The sequence below is a fragment of the Desmodus rotundus genome, chromosome 8 (genome assembly GCF_022682495.2).
Source record: "Desmodus rotundus isolate HL8 chromosome 8, HLdesRot8A.1, whole genome shotgun sequence".
Lineage (NCBI taxonomy): Eukaryota > Metazoa > Chordata > Mammalia > Chiroptera > Phyllostomidae > Desmodus > Desmodus rotundus.
Genome location: NC_071394.1, coordinates 95,083,926 through 95,109,423, shown reverse-complemented (window position 1 = coordinate 95,109,423; position 25,498 = coordinate 95,083,926). Strand labels below are relative to the sequence as shown.

General features: G+C 46.2%; 1 protein-coding gene across 13 annotated transcripts in view; it reads left to right on the top strand.

Annotated features, from left to right (window-relative positions):
* Positions 1-25,498, top strand: part of ATP2B2 (ATPase plasma membrane Ca2+ transporting 2) — a 459,739-nt gene that overhangs the window by 384,210 nt on the left and 50,031 nt on the right. For 9 of the 13 annotated variants that reach the window (XM_024556440.4, XM_045192219.3, XM_053929676.2 and 6 more), the window contains 7 exons: positions 2,732-2,857; positions 4,433-4,465; positions 5,651-5,710; positions 10,733-10,774; positions 11,573-11,731; positions 14,787-15,001; positions 18,233-18,475. In XM_024556440.4, the coding sequence (XP_024412208.1) occupies positions 2,732-2,857; positions 4,433-4,465; positions 5,651-5,710; positions 10,733-10,774; positions 11,573-11,731; positions 14,787-15,001; positions 18,233-18,475 (878 nt within the window). The remainder of the gene's footprint in view (positions 1-2,731; positions 2,858-4,432; positions 4,466-5,650; positions 5,711-10,732; positions 10,775-11,572; positions 11,732-14,786; positions 15,002-18,232; positions 18,476-25,498) is intronic. The other 4 variants (XM_045192226.3, XM_053929680.2, XM_053929677.2 and 1 more) reach the window with 3 other exon arrangements.

Below are 25,498 nucleotides of genomic sequence, written 5' to 3'. Positions count from 1 at the left end.
TTGGTGTCTGAGGTCATTCTGTGGTCCCTGCGCCACTATTCCCTGCACCCAAAGCACCGTTCTTCTGTTCTGGGAGTGGGCAAGAAGCCACAGGGGAGGATCTGGGTTCTGTTTCAGCTCACTGGGTTTCATGCCCCTTCTGGGAGACTTCGTGGCCTAGTTAACCATTCATGAATGGGCAGACTGACCTCTCCCTGCCTTAAAGGAACTTACTGGAGAATGTCTGTCTGTCAAGCACTTTAAGATCCCGAGACACTGGGAGCCAAGACGCTAGAACACCACACACATGTGCACGCACACAGATACACCCATGACCTCAAGATTTGTTCGGGCCCTAGAAGCAAAGGGAAACCTCTTATAAAGTGACAATAGATTCCTTGCTTTAAGGAAATTCTTCCAGTCCTGACTCAGAACTCTTAACACTTATTTTAGATACCATTCTAATGAGTTTATTAACCTAGACATCAAGATTAAAGCAAATTAGAAAACAAAGAGAAACTGTTAGAGACAAGTTACCCTGAAACAAGAAGTGGCAATCAATCTGGAAAGGAAAGCAGAAAAAATTAACAAGCAGAACTGAAGCAAGTCATCTGGCTGTGTAGTGTCGGGGGTCAGTGTGCATGGCCATTGGGCCCCTCAGACCCTGTCTTGCAAACCCAACCTACTTCTTATACTTTGCGGCCTGAGAACAGCCTGAGACACTACCCTAAGCGAGGTCTAGATTCCTGCTTCTCTGTTGAAGAGAGAAGTATGTGGTGCATTGTAGAGAGTTTCCTACTCAGAGTGGTAAAAATTAAAATCAGGGAAAAATGGGCACCTGACTGTCCTTTACTAAATAGAGTGGCCACCAGCAGGACTAAGGGGGCTCCCCAGGTGTGCCCTGAGCCTTTTGCCGATGACACCACTCAGGCCCAGTTGGTCACACGTGCCAACTCTCTTTTTGTGAGGGGCGCATCTGTTCTGACAAAGTTTCTGGGCAGGACGCAGTAGCCATGCGTTCGCAACACCAGCCTGGGGATAAAGGGCCAGCAGTCGTGTGATGTCAGTCCTGGGCTGTCCATTTCCCGTTCCAGGTCCCCGCTGTTCGCACCACAGTCACTTGTTTCCTCAGTGAGGCCACAGCTTCAGCAGGTTTCCTTTTTGCCCCGTATTTTTCCAATTTTTTATTGTCATGGTAAAATACAGATAACATAAAATGGGCCATTTTAACCAGTACGTGTACAGCCTCATGACAGCAAGCATGTGCATATCATTGTGCAGCCATCACCACCATCCATCTCCAGAACTTTCTTCCATCTTGTAAAACTGAAACTCTGTCCCCGTTAAACTCTGTTCCCCCTTCTCCCTCCCCAGCGTCCGGCAATCACGGTCCTACTTTCTGTCTCCGAATCTGACTACTCTAGGGACCTCATGTAAATGGACTCAGACAGCATTTGTCTTTCTGTGACTGGCTTATTTCACTTAGCATAGTGTCCTCTAGGCTGATCCATGTGATAGTATGTCAGAACCCCCTTCCCTTTTAAGACTGAATAATATTTTATTATATTGGTATACCACCTGTTCAGTGGGTTTGCCTTTGCATTTTATCTCATTCGGCCGTAAACTACCAGGGTGGTCTTGGACAAGTTGTTCCCTGACCCATACAGTAGCAACAAGGCCCTGTAGTCAACATAGAAACCCCAAAAGTGCATGAAAGTGGAGCCACTCTGACCAAAGGCCTCCCTCACCTACCCCCCAGCTGCTCCTGCTGCCCCCGTGAAAAAACTCCAGGGCCCCTTGGAACCCAGTTTGGAAAATCTAAAATTCCAGGAAAGGAGTTCTTAACTTCTGCATCATGGGTGTCTAGGGAAGTCTGGTGCCATCATATGCCACCCCTACTCAGATTAACACTTTGAGATGCATAAAACAAAATACATCGGATTACAAGGACGACAGTGAGATTGAAATAAAGTAATAAAAGGTGTGGTACAGCAGTGTACGTGCTTCTTCATTAGTACACTGAATGTCAAGATCAGCAGTGAGTTTAATAACTGCCTTAGTCATAAAGTAAGGGTGAGCATCATGAAATCTGCAACAGCTGTCAAGTGATAAGAAAAAAACCTGCGATTCCTGTAACATGTGCAGTGGCGTTGGGGTGCTACTGGTACTCCTGGGGTTTGCTGCCTGCATGCATAGTGGGGAGAAATGCTGCTTTTCAGTTAGATGTTTGCAAAAATAAAGATGTCGTCATTTTCTCGCCGAAGTTCAGAGAGCCCTGGGTTCTTTCCCCAGATCTGTGGGAGGGGGATGCACCCCCTTTTAAGCAGTCCTGTAAAAAGCTTAGTTGGCATTTCTTTGCTGGTTATAGAATTAATCACAGTGAGGTCTGGTTCCAGATCAATAGGGAAAAGAGAGAGTGGTCCCTGCTTGGCCTATAAAGGTGGCATAGGAGAAGCGAGAGAGAGTTGGAGGGAGGGAGAGACACTGCAGGAGAGGGTGGTAGGTGGTAGGTCTGAGCCGTCTGAGGGCCTGAGAACTGAGGTCTAGCAGTGTTGAGCCCCAGGCCCATCACAGTGCTGTCCCAAGGAGAAATCATCCTAAAAGGTTCATAGTTTGAACCTTAAGCATGGGCGGTGCCCTACCCTCAGCAGGCATATTGCCAGGAGCAGACTCTGGATGGAGTTCCTTCCACTCCTTTGGGGAGGGGACTTGGGCCGTGCAATGATAACTTGGCTTCCATCTCCTTCCCTAGGGACCCACGTGATGGAGGGCTCTGGACGGATGGTGGTGACCGCTGTGGGTGTGAACTCTCAGACTGGCATTATCTTTACCCTGCTGGGAGCCGGCGGTGAGGAGGAAGAGAAGAAAGACAAGAAAGGTAAGCGCAACACCCTTGCGGACCAGAAGAGGAGGTCTTAAGGCCACTTTTTTGTTGTTGAATCATTCACTCCACAAAACAGTTATTAAGTGCCTTTTATGTTGACACCCTGTGCCAGCAGCCACCTCCTGCATCCTCAAGGCCCTGCTCATGCCAGGAGGGCTCTGTCTGTTCCATCTCCAGGGTCTTGTCCCAGTCTCTGTCTTGTCCAGTCATGTCACGGAAGCCCTTCCTCCCTCCCAGGCTAGGCCAAGGGTGCTGAGCATTTGTTGAGTCTCCAACCTCGAGCGTGACCTGGTCCCATAATCACTCCTGATGTTGAGTAGAAATCCCACTGGATGTCCCTCCACTCTTCTCATCTGCGCTGAGCAGGGCAGCGAACCCACCCATCATAGATTCTCCCCAGATGTGGGCACAGGAGCTTCTAGGGGAGGTGACTCCAAGTCAACTGCTGTGAGCCCCTCCCAGATGTCCCTGGCACTGCCACCTCATCTGGGTTCTAGCTCCTCCTCCCCCTGGAAACAAGACTGCTCATTCCCGGGGCCCTCCTCAAGCAGCAGGCTGCCATTCTGGGCTGCAGATGCCTTTAGAGCAGAGGAGGAATGCTCAGAAGACACAGGAGCCCAAGCCTCTAGCCCCAGCATAGCTGGCTGCTCACCCAACACTTCCACTTGGTCAGGACAGCCCCCCTCTCTCATCCTTAGTCTTTTTTCTTGTCTCCTCCCTAAGATGAGGGCGCCCATCACCCAGACTTCCTGGAGTCCAGAGTAAGGAGGTGAGATGGCAGGTGACCGAACCATCCTTGAGTTTTATGGGCAGTCCTGCTACCTCCAGCTCTCAGAAGTCAACCAGGCACAGAGCGTGGGTCACAATCAAAGGTTACTTGTCCTCAAGGGTGAAACCCATTTTGTAATGGGATCCCCCTAAGATTTAGCTGCCCCACCAATAGGAACAATGGAACTGAGGTGAGCTCTGTGAAATCCATATCTGGAGAGCAAGGGGAGAGCTGAGGTTGAAACTGAGGACAAAGTCCTGGCCAAGAGGCCAGAGAATGTCAGTACAGTGTCCACGCAATGACATAGAAGCTATGACTTGCTATGGCCCCAAGTTGCAGGCAGTTGGGCAGGATGCAGCAACCTTTGCCCATTTCCTTGGCCTCACTGGGCTGTGGGTGAGGGGCAGAAGCTCCCACAGGCTTGACCTGTGTTTTTGAAAATGCCAGTAGAAAGACAGGCCTCTCCTGCCCCAAAGCATAGGACAGGGTCCTTCACTCAACATTTACCTGCACCCAACAGATGAAGGAAGAAGTGGGATGTGGAGGAGACATAGCAGAAGAGGATGGGGGCAGCCTCGCCCCTCTGTCCCCCGTGAGCAGCACAGCTGGGGCTGGGTCCCCTCAGCACTGCCATCCCATCCCCTTCATCAGGGACATTACCTAAAGCCCAACAATCATGGGTACCCATTTCAGGATGACCCTGGGCATGCCAGGATGTGTGTGTACGTGTGTGTGTGTACGCACAGATGAGGCAGTGTGTGCTTCTCCTTCATTAATATGTCTCAAAAATCATCACACAGGTGAGAAGAAGGGGGATGGCCTTCAGCTACCAGGTACAGTAAGACACCCCTCAGGGTAGATGGGGCTTTTAGAAATAGCAGCAGCTTTTGACCACTGAGCCTGGGCCCTCGACCCCAGCACACAGCTGGAGGAGGCTCCCTAACCTCGGGGGCTCTGCCCCACCATACCCTCAGCTGTGTCCCAGGTGATGCCAGCCTCACAGGACAAGCCAACACCCCATTCGGCCTACTTGCCCCTCCAGTGCGCCATCCTTTAGTCCAATGCCAATGGCACTGCTGCAGTCTCCACACAGCCCTCGGCCCCATGCACACAATGCAGGGGCCTATCACCATGGGACCCCACAGCCCTTCTCCCCAACCTGTCCCCACAGAGCCTGGCTGACTCCCCACTCACCCACAGTGTGTCTACCTCACCCAGCAGTCTCTTCCCTCTCCTTCCCACAGAAGCTGTTCTCCCACCCCAAGAAAGAACAACAAGAGTGAATTTGACCATCTCGCATTATTTTTAATTTCTAAATTAAGGAAAACTCGCTAATACCTTCTCTGTCTCATGCACAGAATATGACATGTTTGATGTCACCTTTTAAATGGTGGGGCATCTCACATGGGGTTACCAAGGCAATCTTTTGAGTGCTGGTTAGGGAGGAGGAGGTGGCCATGGGTGGCGGCCTAAGTCAAGGGCATGAATCCTGCTAAATCACTGCCTCTGATGGATGTCCTGCCAATACATGTGGTGGTGGTCATAGCAAAACCCATTCAGGATGGTCAGGGCTGTAGTGCACCAATGGTTGAACATTATGAATTGACTCCATGCCATGGGCCCCTCTGGCCCTGATGGGAAGCCAAAACCCCTCTCCTCATAGAACCCTCTCTGACAGGGACCCACCAGATTGGCTGGGCCAGCGGAGTGCGTCACCCCGGACCCTCACCACAGAATAGTGCCATCCCGCCTAACCGCATTGATCATCCTCCATGTTTTATTTCAAAGACCCTCCATGTCTGAGTTTTTTTCCCCCTGACTTCTGTGGCATCTCTATGAGGACATTTCACTCCCAACCCCAAATATGAGTTTCTTGATCTCCAATGGAGATTTTCTTTTAGGAATATAGTCATGTTATTTGCCACAATTTGTTCATGTCTTTATTGTTGTTGCTGTTCTGCATTGTTGCTTTTCTCCATTGTGACACACTGCATTTTCCATCCCTCCCACCCCCGCAGCGGCCGATGGTGCGGCAGGTTCAAATGCTGCAGATAGTGCAAATACCAGCCTAGTCAATGGTACGTCTCCCATGGCGAGCTCTCGGTCTTGGGTGGATGGGTGTCTCTCTCCCCCACCCCCAACTTTGGGCTGGCCTCTCCCTGTTCTGGACCGCACAGATCTTGGATGTGCATGGACAGCTCTGGGACAGTCGTCCTCTCACTTGGAGCAGGCGCTTAAGAGAGAAGCCACCACCGGGAATCAGCTCCACGCCCACTTGCGGCACCAAAATGGCTCCTGTGGGGCCCTTGATCCCCAATGGAGCCCTGAAGAGGAGCATGACCCGGTCTTCAGATTTGGCCCCAAGAAGCAGTGTCCCACTTGTGTGGCCCTCTCCTAAGTACGTTCCTGGCCCCTGCTTTGGGAAGAAGGCCTGGGGTCAGGACCTGGGCTGAAGCTGGCCTCTGGGTCCCCAGTGAAATCTCCAGTCCTCGACTCTAAAATTACATCGAGGTAGGGGGACCCAGGCCAGGATTCAGCCCTTGGCCCCACCCTATAGCATGGCTGAGCCACTGGTAGAGATTTCTTCCTCTTCTTTTTCATGGAGCAAACGGGCAGGGGTTTTGCTTGGGCTCGGGCCTGGTTCTGGCCTTCAGATGTGGACTGGTGTTTCTCGCTGTTGCCTGTGCTGGAGCATTTGTCCTGGGTCTCTGCCTTCTGACTGTCCCCTCAGGGGGAGGGTGCTGCCACTGTACCTAGTCTGCATCTTACCTCTTTACACACAGGCAGGGAGGAGTTCCATGCGCTTGCCTCCAAACCTTTACAACATTTCTTCTATCTATACCCTCCCATCTCCAGAGTAATGAGTCTTCTGTTACTCAGATATGCTCCCTGTCCCCAAATTAGATAACATGATAGTCTGCTCCTGAACTGCTGACAGCTGTTAGGGCTCAGTCATGAAGCCAGTGCCCCAGCATCGCTGCATACCAGGCACCGGGCTCTGGGGTTCTCATCCACTGTAGCATTTGCTCCTCACCACTCCTGGAAGACATGGAGGTTTATCCCACCTCATCCTGCCCCAGACCTCTGGGTGAGCCACCTGGATTCAAAGGGACCCAGGTTGGAAGCACCTCATAGATGTCAGGGGCTCGGCAAGACACTTCTGCAAACAGCATTTTGCCAAGAAGGGCTAATTTGGGTGTGGGTCTATTTCAGGAACAGGAGGAGAAAGGAAGACAGCTTGGGGTGTGGGAGGTGCCATGCATCAGGGAAGGATGGCGAGGGATGGCAGGGAGAAACGAGGTAGGCAAACCCACAGCCTGGAGGAAAAGGAAACAGGATGTGACATCCTGCCTCCCCCAGAGCCCGCATCTGGGCTGGCTGGTTCCCAAAACAGAGCACCTTCACGTCCAAGCTATAGCAGAAAACTCTACATATCCCAAGAAAAACTTCAGGAAAGATGGGGAACTGACATTTCTTGGCCACCAACTGTACACCAGGCACTTTGCAAGCATTTCATGATTGCCATCTCATGTAATCCTCATGACAACACTTTGAGACAGACTTTATTATCCCTTTCAGGATGAGGAAACTGAGGCTTAGGGAGATCAAGGCCCTAGCCCAAGGTCACAGAGCTAGAGAGTAGCAGAACGGGGATTTGAACCCAGGCTTGGCTGGCTCTAAAGTGCGTGTTCCTCTTCCTGATTCAGGATTTCTCAATGGAGTGTGTCTTGTAAACTTCACATGGATACTAACAGAGGCCTTCCCCCCAAGAAAATGATCCAAAGATGTTTAATAACCTCTGGGGAGAATTGGTGACTTCCTCATGGCAGGACTCCTCGCTGCCTGCATATGCTGGTGTGAAGTGGAGAGATACAGAGCCATTCAGGGGTTCCCAGGCTGATGGGGCTGCAGGATGCTTTCTGGCTGAATCCTGTAGGACCGGTATGCCCCCATAATGTACTTTGGGAAACAGTGCTCTAAGCCATTGCTCAAAATGTAATCAGAGGACCAGAAGGCTGGGCATCTCCTAGGAGCTTGTTAGAAATACAGAATCTTAGCACCCCCGCCCCCACACGCAGACCTACTGAAATGAGAATCTGCATTCTGACAAGCTCTCCAGTCTCCAAGAGAGTGCATTAAAGGTTGAGAAGCGCAGGGCTGAGGCGTGGTGAGAGAAGTAGCTGTTCCTTTTCCCTCCTTCTTCTGAGCCAAATCGGGATGACTTGGAGGTAGAAAACAAATTCAGTGGCAGTGTTCCCTCCGCCTTTACTCCCCAAACCCCATCCCAGCTGAAGATGGTTGTGTTGCATTTATCTTGGAGGCCTTATGATGGCCGTTATTATTTTATTATTTCTTTTATTATTATAAATGTAATCACTACTTAATATGTCTCATATAATTATGATTAATTAATTACACATCATTCTTAACTCCAGACGTTTATAGGGCACTTTGGGGTGCTTCTCATAAGCATCACCTTGGTTGAAATTGTTGCATTTCACAAAGAAAGAAATGGAGAAGCAGGAAAGACAAGTGACATCTCCCAGGTCTCCTACTTAGTGGTCTGTCTCCCCAAAGATTCAGGTCACCTCTCCATGAATGCCCCACATCCATGCTTTCACACCTATGTCCCTGGCAATGCCTGAAGAGAACAGTCCCAGCTGGCAAAGCTGCATCTGGCATCTGATGCAGAGGGGCCTCCGAGTCTCCACCCAGTTCCCCCTCTTGGCTCCTGCCCTGTATCTCAGCTCCCCTGAAACACAGCCCATCCTGCAGGGCACACATACAGCCAGAGCTGACCATCCTGCCACAGTACCAAGGCCAGGCAAGCACCCGCTTAGCTAAGGAGAGCCCCCAATAAGTCCCTTGCTTCTGAGAAACCACACCATCTGCTTCAGGGCACCCCCAGAACACCACTCCCTTTCTCAAACATATGCATCAGTGATTATTTTTCTGGCCACGTGGTCACTGTGGAAATAAAAGAGGAAATTGCTAGCTTGGTTAATGGGCACGCACACAGGCTATTGCCTCTGATAATGTGCAATACAAATAAAGTCCCCTTTGTGCCATGTAAAGCAACTATTGAAGCGGAGTCCTCTGGTGCCCTTCAGCCCAGTTTGTAAAATTATTTTTAAAAATTAAAATAATTGTTGTAGTTCATTTCTGTTTACTCTAAAAGGCCTTCTTCTCTTTTGTTTCTAAATCCATTAGAAAGAATTTTACAGTAGAGCAACGGGGACCTTTGTCTTTGAACCCACTGAGCCTTTGCTGCAAGAGGCTGTGAGGAGAGCATTACACTTCCCTTGGAGAGAGAGTGTGGATCTGGGATCCAGGAAAGCCACTACCCCACCCCGATTCCCTACAATGGGGCTGTACTGATGCTGATGACACTGTTTATGGAACTCATCATGCAGCCACAAGGTTATCATCAGGATGCTCCATAGGAGGGCTGCCTCTGAACCTTCCTTGGCCTCAGTTTCCTCATCTGTAAAATGAGTGAGAAAAGCCCTCCCACCTGCCTTGCAGGGTGTCACGAAGACTGATGAATGGCCCAGTGGTTATTACTAATCCAACGTTTAGGTATTCCGGAAGGTGAACGTTGCATCCCCATTTTACAGAGGTGGGAGCAAAGGCTGGGAGAGGTAACGCTACACAGCTAGTTGGTGTCAAGCAGGGACTTCAGGAGCCCAGTCACCTCAGTGCCACCTCAATGCCCCTCCCCTGGGCTCAGAGGGGCTAAGAGGTGGCTGTCTTCTTCCTGACTGGATAGAAACATGCACACACTTTGGGGCCAGCTCTCCATTTACCAACTGAATCCCAGGAAGGTTTTCTCCCTCTCCAAGCCATCTGTAAATGGGTGTAAGTACAAGAGCACCCTTGTAATCTTGTAAGGATGTGGTGAGGACTAGATGACATCATGAAGGTCATGTATGCACCTGGCACATGGTGGGTTTTTCCAGAATGTGAGCTGTGGGAATCACCTTTGCAGCAAATGTCCAAGGGGCGTTGACCTCCTCAGATTCCTCCAGAGGTGGTGAGGCCCGCAGGCAGAGTTCTGGGTGAGCTCAGAGGACAGGGTGTCCCTGTCCACAGTGCTGATAGGTGAAAGCAGGTGTCTTAGCCACCAGGCAGGAGCCACCACTCCCTCCCACCCTGCTAACACACCCCACAATCTGTGGAGAAGGCCTCCCAGGCAGCCCTGATTAAGGGGTAGGGAGCCTCAGACTCAGCCCTTTCCACAGCACTAGGCAACATCAGGGCCCAGTATGCAGGACCAGCAGTGGGGGGCACCCATTGGAGCCCACTGACCTGACCTTTCCTATCTAGTGTGGCCTCAGCTGGTCACCCTCAGAATGAAGAGCACACATGCAAATGGGGGGGCGGTGGTTGGCAGCTTCCCCTGGGAGTCAGAGTACTCCCGCCAAGCCCCCTGGACATACTCGGGGTACCTCAGAGCCCACTGCTGGGAAGTGCCTGCCCACCCTTTGCATAAGTCACTCTCGGTGGGGCTGGGCATGGAGTTGTCCATGCCGTGGCTTCACACCCCTTCAAAAGGAAAAAAGAGAATGTAGTGCCATTTCTCCTGGAGCCAGGAACTAAGGAACACATTAACCAAACTTCCCTATGTCCCATTCTAGAATCGGTCAATCTCTCTCTCTGTCTCTCTGTCTCTCTCTCTTTCTCTCTCTCTTCCCCCTTGTCCCACCCCTTTGCCTTCTCTCAGACCACAAAAGGCACACCAATCAAATTACTCATTAGGGACCTGAGAACTCTCACCCTTCTTCTCCCTGCCAGTCAATCTTGGTCCCCTTTACCCTCCAAGGCTGTTATTTAATCTGTAAGATGCCTAGGGCCAAAATAATTCCTGCAGAAACACTCTCTCCAAGCCCCCAGAGAATCAAGACAGACCTTGCAGCCGACATACTGGCCAGCTTTGTTCTTGTCTCTGGGACATCCTCAGTATCCCTGTGTGGAGGGATGGAGTCAGCTCAGCCCTTCCTCCATCTGTGACATGAATGTCTGTGGCCCTGTTGCGTCTTCGTGATGACCGATGTGTGTTGTCTGTTCTCTGTTGTCTGTTAAAATTCTTTGTCGTGTAGGTAAAATGCAGGATGGCACTGTGGACGCCAGCCAGAGCAAAGGTAACCCTTTTGCATTAACCGGGTCCTGTGGTCCCTGTGGCCCCTTCCCACCAGTTATGAGGGCTATGCCGGAGGCAGATGTGGCTGCAGCTACGGCTACCTGATGTGTTTGGGGGTGTAGCTATGATTCATGTGGTACCAGGCCAAATGGAGGTGTCACCCAGTGAGGATGAGACACCTGCAAGCCAGCTTCTCTCCAGCCTTTGAGCTATGCTGCCTGTTTAGCTGAAAACTTAAAGCTGGTTCTTTGAGATCCTCAGGGGATAAGGGGTAGGGCTCTAGGCCTGCCATACCTGCTCTGAATAAGGAGGGGGCCAGCACCCATGGATGGGGACACTCTCTTTTACCTTTTAAGCCCCCTTTTTTGTCCCTGCTCTCTGGTGATTAATATCCCAGTAACATGGCCCAAGGACCAATGGATAAAGCACAAGCCTGTGTGTCTTGTTTGAATGTGGGAATAGCCAATAGGCCTTTAGAAAGAGGCCCAGAGGGGACTCCAGCCCACTTCCGTGGGGTATACAGTGTAGAGCCATGTCACTCCCTGCCGTGTCCTGGATTCCAGGTCCTAGGCAGCCAGCACCCTGGGACCAGTGTCTCTGGCTGGAAGAGGCAGACCCCCACCACAGGGCTTCTGTGCCAGCCATGCAGGGGCCCAGGTGGAGAAGTGGGTACCTCACCACACTCTCCCAGGCAGGCAGGGTGGGGGCCAACACCCCTACCCTGCAGGCTGACCTGTGTGTGCATGTCTGTGTATCTGTGTGTGTCTGTGTGTACACATGCTCGCTCTGCCACCTGTAGCCAAACAGCAGGATGGGGCGGCCGCCATGGAGATGCAGCCCCTCAAGAGTGCTGAGGGTGGTGATGCTGACGACAAGAAGAAAGCCAACATGCACAAGAAGGAGAAGTCGGTGCTCCAGGGCAAGCTCACCAAGCTGGCTGTGCAGATCGGGAAGGCAGGTGAGTGTGCAGGGTGTGAGGGGGCACACACAATAGGACCCCAGTCAGGGCCCTACCCCAAGCTGAGCCCCAATTGCCTCATCTGCAAAGTGGTGGCTTGCATGAGATGGTCCCTGAAACCCACCCTTCTCTACCACAGCAACCAATCTGAGTCCTTCTACAGTAGGTGCTCAGTTAGCACTTATAGACAAGAGTGAAACTGAAAGCCCGAGCTTCCAGAAGTACACTGCCTGCATTCTCACCCAGCTAAGTCTGTGAGAATTTAGGCAGACAACTCCCCCTAACTGAACCCCTGCCTGCTTGTCTGGAATTGGGATGCACATTAGTCCCTACTTGACTGGTTGTTATGAGGACTGAAGGAGATTGTGGATAGAGTGTATAGCACTTGATGGTGTATAGCATGTGGTGACTGGAGAGGGGCCAGATCCTGCAGGGCATGGAGTGTGCAGTGCAGGCTGTATCCTAAGGACAATGTGAGCCATGGAAGAGGCTTGAGCAGGGGAGGGCAGGGATGCATTGGAGCTCTACAATAACCACCCCAGCTGCAGTGCAGAGGAAAGATTGAAGAGGTTGAGAGCAGTGCCAGGATCCCCAGCATAACAAGCTGGGCTTCCCAACTGAGTTGGCAGCTCTGGTGAAGGCTGGTAATAGCCCCTCTGGTCCAGGAAGCTGAGCCCAGCTGTAAGGTGAGCCCTGCCCGTCTGACATGGCCTTGGTCTCCCCTCCTGGGTAATGACATGGCAAACGCCAAGGCCTCCCCACCTGGCTGCTTGCTCCTCCACGGCTGTCTCCCAGCTCTAATTATAGGCACCACAGTGTGGAGAAGGGAGACAAATTACAGGCTTGGCTGTCTATATTTAAACTCGGGGTCCTGGTGAGAGCTCCTGGCTGCTGGGAGCTTGGCTTCCCGCCCCTGCGACTGTCAGACAACCATTGAGCAGGCTCTGAGGCTCCACAGCTGGAAGTGGGGGTGGGGGAACAATAGGCACAGGGATTTCCTCCATCCCCACCATGAAGAAAACTCCAGGAAACATGGCCCTGAGGTGCAGGGAAGAAAGCGAGGAGAACAACCCCATGGCTCTCAAAATCCTCGCTCATCTCCCTTCACTTCCTTGGCCCTGCCAAAAATGGAGTTCGGAATCAAGTACTTCTGGGTTCACATCCCACCTCTGTTTCTTTCTTGGGCTAAATCTCCCGAAAGCAGAGCTGAAGATGGGTGAGCTTGGGATTTGGGGAGGGAGTGCTCACAGATGAGACCTGTAAAAGGTAAGGGGCACAACAGGGCCAGGGAAGAAACCAGACATAGCTGAGGTTTCAGGAGAAATCCCAGACTCCACCTGCTCTATGGGGAGCTCTGGAGCAGAAGACCTGTGCAGGGTCTGGCCCACCTCACAGGAAGGGGGTGGAGCTTTTGGACCCCCACATCAGCCATTGGATATTAGCCATCCAGTTAGGGTGGGGTGCACTCCCAGGTAATTCCTGACATGGAGACTCCAATTGCCCAAGAGCAATCCCCCTCTGATGAAGGCTGCAGGTATGCACAGTCTCAGAGGCACCTGCAGAGCACCTGTGACACATGGAGATGGGCACAGGAACTGGCAAGAGGGGTTGCAGGGGATCCCAGCAGGTAGCCACCTGCATTTGCTAACTCTACAGTACCTCCTTGGCCTGTGGCCTTGGGCAAGTCACATCTCCTCAGTTTTCTCATCCCAAAAAGTGCTCCCACCTGTTTACTCTGACAGGAAGTCTCTTCCTCCAGGTCACCACCTGACTGCTCCTTCTCATCGTTCATCTGTCTACTTATGCATCACCTCCTCCAGGAAGTCTTCCCTGGCCACCCTTGCTTAAGTAGCCTTTCCTTACCTGCCCATGTCACTTTTTTTCTTTTAGCTATATTGAGGTATAATTTATATACCAAAAAATAACACACATTTAATGCATACCTCTTCATGAGTTTGGACACACACCTACACTTGTGATACCATCACCACAACCAAGGTACTAAACAGAGCCACCATCTCCAAAAATTTCCTTGTGTTCTTTCATAGTTTGTTTTTTTGGGGGGGGGTTCCTTTTTGGGGTAAAAACTCTTAACAGGTCAATCCTCTTAACCAGTTTTGAAGTGTATAATACCATATTGTTAACTGTAGGCACCGAGTTGTACAGCAGAGCTCTAGAACTTCCTCATCTTGCAAAACTGAAACTGTATACCCACCAAAAAACAGCTCCCCCTCCCTCTCTCCCTGCAGCCCCTGCAACTACCCTTCTATTCTCCGTTTCTATGAGTTTGCTTGTTTTCGATTCCTCATGCAAGTCCTTCTCTGTTTGCCTTATTTCATGTAGCAGAATGTCCTCCAGGTCCATCCACGTTGTCCCAAACAGCAGGATTTCCTTCTCTTGATGACCAAATAATATTCTCTTGTATGTATATACCATATTTCCTTTGTCCATTTGTCTGCCAGTGGACATTTAGATTGTTTTCTTCTCTTCAGCCCGCGTCACAATCTAGCACGTTGTCTGGAGTCTTCTTCACAGCATTACCCGTATCTGAATTGTCTTGTTCGTGTTTGCTTCTTATCTGCCTCCACCTCTAGAATCTCAGCTTCCCAAGGGTAGGGACTCTGTCCTCTTTACTGCTGTGTCCCTCGTGCTGAATGCATGAGTAAATAAACGGCACCAACTGCACATCGTTACTGTGTGAGAGCGCTATTCAAGCAGTTCTTATTTGTTCACACATTTGCTCAGCACACATTTCTTGAGCAGCTACTGTATGTCTGACACTGTGCGAGGCACTTTATATGCAGTAATTGCATTTGATCCTTACAAAACCATGTAAAATAAAAACGTATCCGCATTGTACAGAAGAGCAACTGAGGCTCTCTGAGGACCAAGGACTTGCCCCAGGCCACAAAGCAAGTAAGTGGCAGAGCTGGTATGTGAGCTAGGTTTGGCCTGACACCAGAGCCCTTTTGGCCAAGGGCTCCACATCTCAATTCCCAGGGCCCCCGAGCCCCAGGAAAGCCCCTGAGTAGGACTCTCCTACCCCGTGTTGCAGGCCTGGTGATGTCAGCCATCACGGTGATCATCCTGGTGCTGTACTTCACCGTGGACACCTTTGTGGTCAACAAGAAGCCGTGGCTACCTGAGTGCACGCCCGTCTATGTGCAGTACTTTGTCAAGTTCTTCATCATCGGTGTGACGGTGCTGGTGGTCGCCGTGCCTGAGGGGCTCCCTCTGGCCGTCACCATCTCACTGGCCTACTCTGTGAAGGTGAGACATGGAGAGCAGGACCAGACAGCTGATGCAGCTGAGATCGGTTGCCCACAGCTGGGGGTCTGTGGGGTGGCCAGGGCCCAGTACTGGGGTTGGAAGAAAAGCTAAGAAGAAGGGAGTAGACACATTGGAAGCTCAGAGAGATACATATCCAGGAACACAGAACACATGTCTTCAGGGGCCTGTGGCAAACTGGAGATCCACACCCTGGCTAACGGGACAACTGTTATTCAGCCCAGCCAAGTGTCACCTCGTGGGGATATAGGCGGGATATAGGCGCAATGTTGCCAGATCTTTACTTTTTTTCCAAAAGAAGCAAGAAATCTGCACTTAAAATAAATTCTTATTTTTAAACATCAACAATCAACTCAACTTTAAACAAAAAATAAAATCCAGACATCATTATGCAGGCCCAAATCCATCACACCCCACCGAATGGTGGCAGAAGTCTGGCTGTCACAGGTACAGGCCCACCATAGCCATAGTACTTCTACGACTGCTAATCCTAGAGGTTGCTTTGTAAAAGTTGAAAAAATAAGCCTAAAACAAAAAGGACATCTAACTTGACGAAAGCCCCCTCCTCTCAGGAGTTGGGCTGAAAATATGAAGTTTTATAAACGTTTCAATGAAGAGCAGGTGGGCCCTTGCCTGCCAACTGTCAGTGAGCCTCCTCGCATGCCTCCCTGATGTCAGAGCCCCACCTACCTCTGCTCCCAGGCCCGTGGCCACCTTCAAAGCCTGAACACTGAACTGAGGGGGCTGGTATCCCTGTGGCCACTGTGTGTCCAGCCCTCCTTGGGGCACTTCAAGCCTGGCTCACCCCCAGGTCCTCACACCCTGGGCTCGCTCTCTTCCCTTGGCCCTGGTTTTCCCACTTCGGAGAGAGGGCTGCGCTGCTGTTTGCCAGGCCCCCGCGGCCAGGATGTCCCTGTGAGGGCGGAGGCCTGAGCGTGTTTGTTTATAAATAAGGCATTTGCTCTGAGACATTGGCAGAGCCGCCGGAGGGCACAGCGAGCGTCAGTTTCCAAGCTGGAATTTGGGCTGGTCTCCCCGATGTAATTTCATACAGAAAAAAGATCTCTAGGCAGGTGCCAGAAAGTGGCAGCCCTGTGTAAAGGATACTGCCCTTATCATCTCCTTGTTTTAGGGTTCTCAAAGAAACTCCATCCCACAAACCAAAGCCCAAACAGGTCACAACACAAAGCCTGAGGGCCAGGGTCCTGGAGCTGGATACTGTCACACAGCCATGAGTCAGGACCCTCACAGCCACCAGCTGAGCTCGGGGGGGAAGGTGGGGATGGGAGGCTTCTCCTTCAGAGTCATACAGAGTTGGTTTGGGGGGATCATGTACAGACATTTTTGGGCCTCCATACCTTCTGTAGTTTGTATCTCTGGCACCTGGTGCCTTTATCCGACTTAGATAATGTTACTTATACCGTCACTTGATAAACATGGCATAGCACTCCGACCCAGGGGGGGCACACGCTCCCCTCTCTGGGCCTGGACTTACCCCCCGGAAGCCACCATCAGAAGAAAAGAGGTGACCACTGAGATCAGTGTTGTCTTATAGAGATATGATGTGAGGCGCACATGTGATTTTAAATTTTCTAATGGCAACGTTAAAAAGAAAAAGTAAAAAGAAACAGGCAAAATTAATTTTAATAACATAATTAACTCAATACGTCCAAATTATTATCAAGCCAACATGTAATCAGTATAAAAATTACTAGTGAGATATTTTACTTTTTTTCATAATGTGTTTAAGATTTAATGGGTATTTTACACTTACTTCACATCAGACTGGTGCTCAATAGGCACACATGGCTACTGTATCAGACAGCACAGACCTGGGCACTTATACTTTTAAGCCCAATAGACGAACCTTAGTCAGCGAGTACAGATGGGCGGAAGCCCGCTGGAATGAACCAGGCTGTGAGGTTAAAAAGAGCGAGATTAAAATCCCAGCTCTAACCCTACTAGGTGTATGCACCTGGTCAGATCACTTTGCCATGGCCTCTTCAATTGCTAAAATGGATTACAAGAATCCTCGCAGGTTTCACAGGATTCTTATAACATCAGGCAAATATATATATGTAATAAGTGCAGAAGAATTTTGCAAACTATAAGGTGTGTTGCAAAGTCAAATCGCTGTTGATCATTCGTTCAAAATATTTTTATTGTTACTATTACCACAGGTTACAATAAGAGAAACTGCAATAGTATATAATCCCACCAATACTCATTTTTTAGTAACATGACCTGCTATTAAATGTATTCTAATTTTGCTCCTTTTTTACCCTTGTTATAGTTATAAAGAGGTGAAGGAATAAAAGAAATCAAATTCCTAGGCCCTGAGGGTCAGTGTGATGGGAGAGCATTAATTTACTTGTATTACTTGCTTTAGAACCCAGAAGAAGCTAGGAGCATGAAGCTGGGAAGAGAGAAAGGGAGGTGGAGAAAATTAATATAATATGTATAGTAGGATTCCATTTTTGTTACAAATTTTAAAAGAAAGGATGTTGATGTATAAATATCAGTTATGAGTGGTAGCATCATGGCTGATTTGTTCTCTTTTTCTTTTTTATGTGTCTACATTTAAAAGAAATTTGTGATTTTCATCATGCATGTTACAATATGTATTCATTGTAGAAAAATAGAATCTATAAATTTTTAAAAAGAAGACTATAAAAATCTCTTATAATTCTACCACCCAAAGATAATGACACTAATATTTTTATATTTTTCCAGATATTGTCTTATGTCTATAAACATATATCTCCAAAACATATTTACTTTTGGTGAAACCAAGTGACAGCGAAAACCAGGCATCAGTGAAAGATGGTATATTTGAGAAAATTCATAATAAATAAAAAATAATTATTTATATTATAGTGTAAGAGAAAAATATTTGAAGTAAACAGAGAGGTCCCAACCTTAATTTATCCTTTCCCCTATTTTTGCATAAAGATTGTAGATTACTTTTGCAATCCAAATTAATAGAATCAACTAATCAACTCTTTCAAATGGCTCAGCTAATAAGACAGAAGGGAAAGCGTGGCACAGAAAAAAGGCCAGGTGTCAGAGGCTCTGGCAACCATGACCCTTTGCATGTGTGAAAGCAAAGGGAGAGACTGTAGCAGCCCTTCCTCTTTTACTACGTGTTCACCCAGTGCCCCCAGCACCCCAGCTCCCTCTCACTGTCACCCTCTCATCCGCCCCTCCCCCCAGAAAATGATGAAGGACAACAACCTGGTACGCCACCTGGACGCCTGTGAGACCATGGGCAATGCCACGGCCATCTGCTCAGACAAGACGGGCACACTGACAACCAATCGCATGACGGTAGTGCAGGCCTACATCGGTGATGTCCACTTCAAGGAGATCCCCGACCCCAGCTCCATCAACGCCAAGACCATGGAGCTGCTGGTCAATGCCATTGCCATCAATAGCGCCTACACCACCAAGATTCTGGTAAGTGGAACAGTCTCCACTACAGAAAGCAATGTCCATGGGGGATGGAGAAGTACTGGGAAGGCTGAACAACACAATTCATATTTCTAAATCCTGCTGAATTTTGGGGGGTGGTCAGAGAGTAAGTGACTGAATTCTCCTTGACTTCTCTATTATGTTTGTATGACCAAAAATGCAGGGTGGGGCAAAAGTAGGTTTACACTTATGAGTACATGAAACACAGAGCTTATTCTTGTGTTATTATTTATTAATTATAGTATTGTTTTATGAACAACTATATGAACAACTATAAACCTACTTTTGCCCCACCCTGTGTGTGTGTATATATGTAATTAATTGTCTTTTATTTGTGATAGTGTTTTTTTAATTTTTATTGGATTTATTGGGATAACATTGGTTAATAAAATTAAATAGGTTGCAAGTGTATTCCACAATATCTCATCTGTATCATGTATTGGGTGTTCACCACCCAAGTCACATCTCCTTCTGTCACCATTAATCCCCCTTAATTGTCCTTTTAAAATCCTGTCATTATCCACTCCCTAAAAAAATTTCTTAAAAAGCTTTTTTAATTAGTTAGCTCTTGCTATATAACAAAGTACTCCAAGATTCAGTGGCTCAGAACAAAACTATATTTACCTCTTATATCCATGAGCCAGCAATCCAGGCAGGGCTTAGCTGGGTGGTTCTTCTGGTCCCAGTGGGGCTCTGCTGATCTTGGCAGGACTGCAGGCTGGTGAGAATGGCCTCTGCGGGGACGGCTCATCTCTGCTCTGTGAGGTCCCACCTCCTCCAGGCTTGTCTGGTGTTAAATAACACAAATTCAACTGAGTAAAATCTAAATATCTTACTGGCTTTATTGAACGATTCATGAATCAGGCAGTATCCCATATAGCAAGTAGAAGGAAGATCTGAAGAGCTGTACAAAAGGAAGACGTTTATAGGCAGAACCGAGGTGGGGTGGGAGTAGATTGTTCCAGGCTGAGGTAACCTACATATGAGGGACAGGAGGGAGGTATCAGGTGGATTCCCTCACTAGTGCTCACCAAAACATTCCAGACTGACTGTTTAAGATTAAATTCCTGGGAGAGGCTGAAAGTGCAGTTAGGTTAGGTATTAAATCTCAGTTTGGTGATGTAGGCTTAGCACAAATGACTCCATTTGGGGCCTGTTACCGCTTTTTCTAACAATTGCCCCTGTGACCAGACTCTCAGCTTAACTGAAAGATATGATAAAACTTTAAGGCATTAACCACTCTCAGCTACTGCTCTGTATTTCTCGCAGCTTTTACTGATCCTCTGTGTGAAGTACAGTCATGACTTTATTTTTCTGAATATCTGTGATATTCACAGGCCACAACTTCAGGTTCACAATTTTAAAGTCAGTCACTCTCTTCCTTCCTTTTCCAGCATCCCAGTCTTAGTGGCTGCGAGCATGCACTTTAAGCTTTTGAGAGAATACAACATTCCAGTAGACTGTTACGACTACTATAAAACAGGATAATCCCCAACATCCAGATTGCACTTTGGAGCCCTCTACGGTGTCATCAGTTTTTGTTAGTGTTTGTGTATTTAATGTGTGGCCCCAGACAACTCTTCTTCCAGTGTGGCCCAGAGACACCAAAAAGTTGGACACCCCTCCAATCAAAATCAAATAAGTCAGACAAAGACCCTACTGAAAGAGTCACCTTTTTAAATGAAGTGGCTTGCTCTGTAATATTCTGTTTCAACTTCCTCAGAATTGTGAATCCAGATGCAACAGGTGGTGTTGGCCACAGCATAGACACCTTCCTGCTCAGCTAAAAGATAAGGATACTGTTATCAAGAAGGACTTTGTCCAGAGAGTCTGAGGAATTTTCTTGGGCAGCTATCCTCTTAGCAGTGGATTCTACAATATCTTCAAGAGTTAAGGAGAGGTTTCTAACCATAACCCTATTTACAGTTACTCCTAACCAGAGAAGTAGGGCCCTGCCAAAGGAAGTGAATCCTGAGTAAAGAACACCTCCTGGTAGGTCCTTTCTAGCTCAACAGTGTAGATTCAGTGGAGTTGACCAATGAGGTGCCTCAGTTTGTTTGTAAACAGTTAGGGGCTCAGTTAGATAACCTAAGAGACGTTACCCAGTTGTACACCAGCCACCTAGGCATTCATAGGCCCAAGGAAAATGCTAACTGCCACAGAGATAAATCCTGTCAGAGCACAACCCACTTCCACCGAGGTGACACTGTTAATGAATTCACTCAAGGTGACACTGTTGATGAGTTCATTCAAGTTGACGGTTAGTGGATTCACTCACAGGAGTTGTTACACTTGCCCATTCACACTAGGGGTCAGTTAGGTTTTCAGTGCATTCTGGAAGTACAATAAATCTCCTAGCCTAAAATAAAAAGTTGTTTCAAATTCCAGAGGTTATTCCTCTTAGCACTGTCCTGGGAGATATGGATTATAGTGTTATCTTTCTAGGCCAATGCCAGAGTAAAGGAAAGAAAGAGAAGAGAGGGTTTCGGGATTACTTTAAGTGTGAAGTCTTAACCCGGTGTCTTTGGAGGAAACAGTCTACATCAATGTCAACTAATTCTCCTCCTAATCAATTTGATGTGGAAGTACCCAAATGTCAGACAGAATCTTCTTTAGCTGTGAGATGTGTTCACAAGCCTCAAGTCCCTGAAGTCTGCCTGCCATCTGGGTAGTGAGGAGGACCTGGTGTAGTCCTTTCAAGAAGATTTAAGGTGATTCTTGGTGATCCTAAATCAGAGGGTGGAAGAAAATTGGAAACATTAGTTTGGATACTCATAGCCAAATTTTTTAGGAAACTAGCAGAATTTAAGATCCAGTCCAGTTTACAGTTATATAACAAAACCTCAAAGACAATTAACAGGATTAGAATCTAATATAGACAAAGACGCAAACGTAATTTTTTTAAATCTACAATTATCCCCATTTCTTTTTTCCAAAGATAACCACAGCAAAACTAATTTGTACACATTGCACTTGGCCTGATTATTTACGTAAGCACAGCAAAAATAGTGATTTCTTTGCTGGAAGCTTGTAAACAAGGTACCAGGCCAGTTTTTCCAAGGGGATTTATTGGCCTTAAAATCATCTGGTCATATCCAAGTCTACACACATCTTTCTTAAATATGACGTTCTTTCTAGTCACAGCTTTGGTAATATAACCAATATTTCCAATTGTGTCCTGTTCCAAGAAAGCTTCTCATTGAACTTATACGAATAACTAACTATATTGTCATGAAAAGAATACCCAAGAGTAACACAATTCTGGGAGGATAAGGTAAGGGGGAAAAAGTCAATGTTTTATCTTTGTTCACATGGGTATGTCTTACCAAATTGTTGATAGACTAAAAGAAAAAGTTTCCTTAAATCTGGTAAAGCAAAACATTAAAGAGCCAGCACTACTTCAAACAAGAAGTCATAAAAATTATAATCCTCCTCCTTAGTTCATTCAGTTCCATGTTACTAATTTTTGCTCTGCTTGAATCCAGTTTTTCCACTAGTACCAGAAATTCTTACCCAGTTCATTTTAAGATCTTAAAGTCATGAGAAAATTGTACTTGTCGAAGTTCTTTCTATGTATCTGCTTGATGAGGAAGCACTTTTGCAAGAACACTTTTATAGAAGCACCAGAGTAAAACAGTAACTCTGTAAATGGCAAAAGACTTAAAATACCCTTTATTAAAGATCTAATAAGAGTTTATTATAATGGAAGTGACAAGGAAATTTGGTTATTTCTGTAATATACAACAATTTAAGATAACAGGACTTCTGACTGATGAGATTATACCAGGACATACCAGATTTCCAAGAATTTCATACAGTTTCTGGAATGCTTATAACATATACCCATTCAGATACAACATAAAGAAGAGTTAGTATTACTTCTTATTTGACAGTGCTTTCCATATGACTTAACATTTCAAATGAGCCCAATTAGTGTTTCCCTTTTTATAAAGAGAGAGAACAAATCTTTGAGATGTTCTGGGGGCCCTCTGGAAAACCCCAAAGTTAATTCAAGGTAAAAAAAAAAAATTCCATTTAGGATATGATTTTTGGAAAGTTTGTTAAAAAATACCAAAAACATTTTAAAATATTTGGTTAAATAGGCTCATAGGTCACTGTGAAACAATACTTAATCTATTTAACCAAAGTGACAATGAGAGATTTTATGGGCAAATTTATAAAGGTACACAGTTGTGAGCAAAACATAGCTCTTAATACTAAGACTAGGTTAGTTAGGAAATTTAAAGTAATCGAAGGCCTGATAAAGACAACGTGAAGCACAGGTGATTTTTTTTCAATTACAGTTGACAGTATTATATTAGTTTCAGGTGTACAGCATGGTGGTTCGGTATTTAGGTAACTTACAAGGTGATCCCCCCTGTAAGTCTAGTACCCACCTGACCATAGGTGATTATTTTGACAAGATACAAGATCTTTGATTTTTTTCCCCCAAGGCAGATTACTTAAAAGGTGAAGAAAAACCTTTCTTAATCTTTTATCAGAAGCAGACCAAATAGTCCAAGAAAACTTCATCCTTTTAGCAAATGAAGGAAAATTAAGTTTTAGTTTCACTTAAGTACCCTACTGATATTAACATTTACTTTAAACCCTCATAACAAATTTAATTTTTAGCCAAATTGTAGACACAAAGTAAAATTCTCTTTCTCTTTTTCTATCTTTACAACTTTCTTTTTATTTGTTTTTATTTTCTCCCTTCCCATTTTGAAATAGCCAGTTTTACTTTGGAACAAATTACTTTCTTTTCCCTTAACAAAATACATTTTCATTCTTTATACCATCTTTTACTGAAAACACAGGTTTCCTTGCATACAGAGATGTTTTTCTTACTACTTCTAGTAGTTTTAGTTACATGTATTAGAATTTATGTCCCTTAAAAACTTAATTTCTAATGAAAATAAAGAAGTAAACAATTTTACATTAACATTCCATGGCTTGGCAAATTTATCAATACTTTTTAATAATTTCTAGAAACATATGTTTTCTCTTAGTACATTTTTCAATGTGGTACAGGACATGTTTACTAAAAGACCCAAATTTCTTTGGTTCTTCTGTAAAAGGAATAAAAAAATGTGCAAACCTATGTTCAGCAATTAATGTTTCAGTATTTTATCTTATTTAGAAACGAACTGGATAGTCATTAACTTAACCCGTTATTTAACTTAGCAAAACTTTAAGGTTATGGTTACCAAAAAGATTTTGGGTAACTATTTTAAAAGTTCGCCTTAAAATTTTTTATCCTTCTTACATCTATGTAATTTACTTGTTCTCAACAATTATGTTTAGAATACCCACAAAACTTTGAGAATTTAGACAAAGTCAGCTATCATCCCAAGTTAATTTTTCTTGCTGACATATTTCGTAAGAAATAACATGAACTCATTTGACTCATAAACCCAGGTAATTGTATGTCTTTGTTATATTCAAAGCTAATAACTCTAAAGACATGTCTATTTTATGTAAATCAACAAACTTAAACTAGCTTTAATACCAAATATTTTCCCAGATCACGTGAACCTGAAAAGTATTTGAGTTAGTTTCTATTACATTTTTGATAATTTTTATGAGTCCTAAATTTATATACATGCTTCTTTGTTTAAGCCAATTAAACAGAGCTCTTTTACAAATTAATGTTAGTGATAACATCCAGAGGGAGAAAAGGCCACACACCCACCACATAGATATATATATATAGACACCCGTAAACATGGAGACCTTGTAGTCTCATTTTAACATTTTAGCCACGAGACAGGTACTATAATATAAAACTCACTAATTATAAAAAAACAGTTGGAATAAGTTAAGGTTATCTGCTCAGATGGCTAAAATTGTTCCTACTAATATTTGTGGAGAAGGCATATGATTTTTCCATTTGCCTAAATTTCAAATGACCTTTCCCCACTTTCACTTTCCTTCAGATAAGAGTAAGCTCTGAAGTCTCTAGAACATTTATATCTCAAAGGCACAGGGAAGGAATGCAAATTCCTCCAAGGACTCTGGTTTCCCAAGGCTAATATTTACAGGACTTCTGAGATGAATGGGGTGGGGGGAGGGGTGGGGAGATTGCTAAAAGAAATGGGTGGATTGTGAACTGCCCCTAGAGCTACTTTTGCAAAGATGTGTAAGACAAGGACAGTTGCTGTCAGTTCATCAAGGAACTGGTTTGCAACTCAAATGACATCATAGGTTGATCTACCCACAAGTCCTTTTACCAGGGCTTTAAAGGGTATTCTTAATATTTTTTTAAATGTATTGACTTAAGAGAGAGAAAAAGAGAGGGAGAGACATCAGTTTGTTGTTCCACTTACTCATGCATTCATTGGTTGTTTCTCATATGTGCCCTGACCAGGGATCAAACCCACAACCTTGGCGTATCAGGATGATGTTCTAAACAACTGAGCTACTCCACCAGGGCTGAAAGGTTTTTTATGCCCTCGGGTATGTAGTTTTTATTTTAGCTTAGGGAAGAAGGCCTAAACATTTTTCTTACTGGCTCTGCCATTTGGCCAGATTCTAACCACAGAGCTACTTTGTAGTTTTTAGTCAGAATGAAAAGTAAATATTTTTGGCATTATTAAACAACCCCTTGGACTCAAGAGGTATACCCAAAGAGAATGTGAAAGAAATTTTATTTTCCTCTCTCTACTGGGTACTACAGGGATCTGGGAGAGCTGACCCCAGTAAGAATTTTCACCCTCAGCTGGCTTCTGCCAGTTTTTCCAGGTTCCCACCTACAAGTTCTGAGTGGCTTTTAAAGTAGGGAGTACAGCTCCAATACTGTATTTATCAGTATTTGGAAAGATTTTTAAATTAATTTTAATGTTAGTTTCCCCTTGGCTATTTTGGGAATAATGTAGCAGTTTACCAGAGAATTCCTGGGAGGGCTCCCTACAGGAGGTATCTGCAAGGCCATTAACTTGGCAGAGTTTTGTTTATGGTCTTGCAGTCTTTTCAGAGTGGAAAGGCAATTCAGACAGGATTACAAGAATA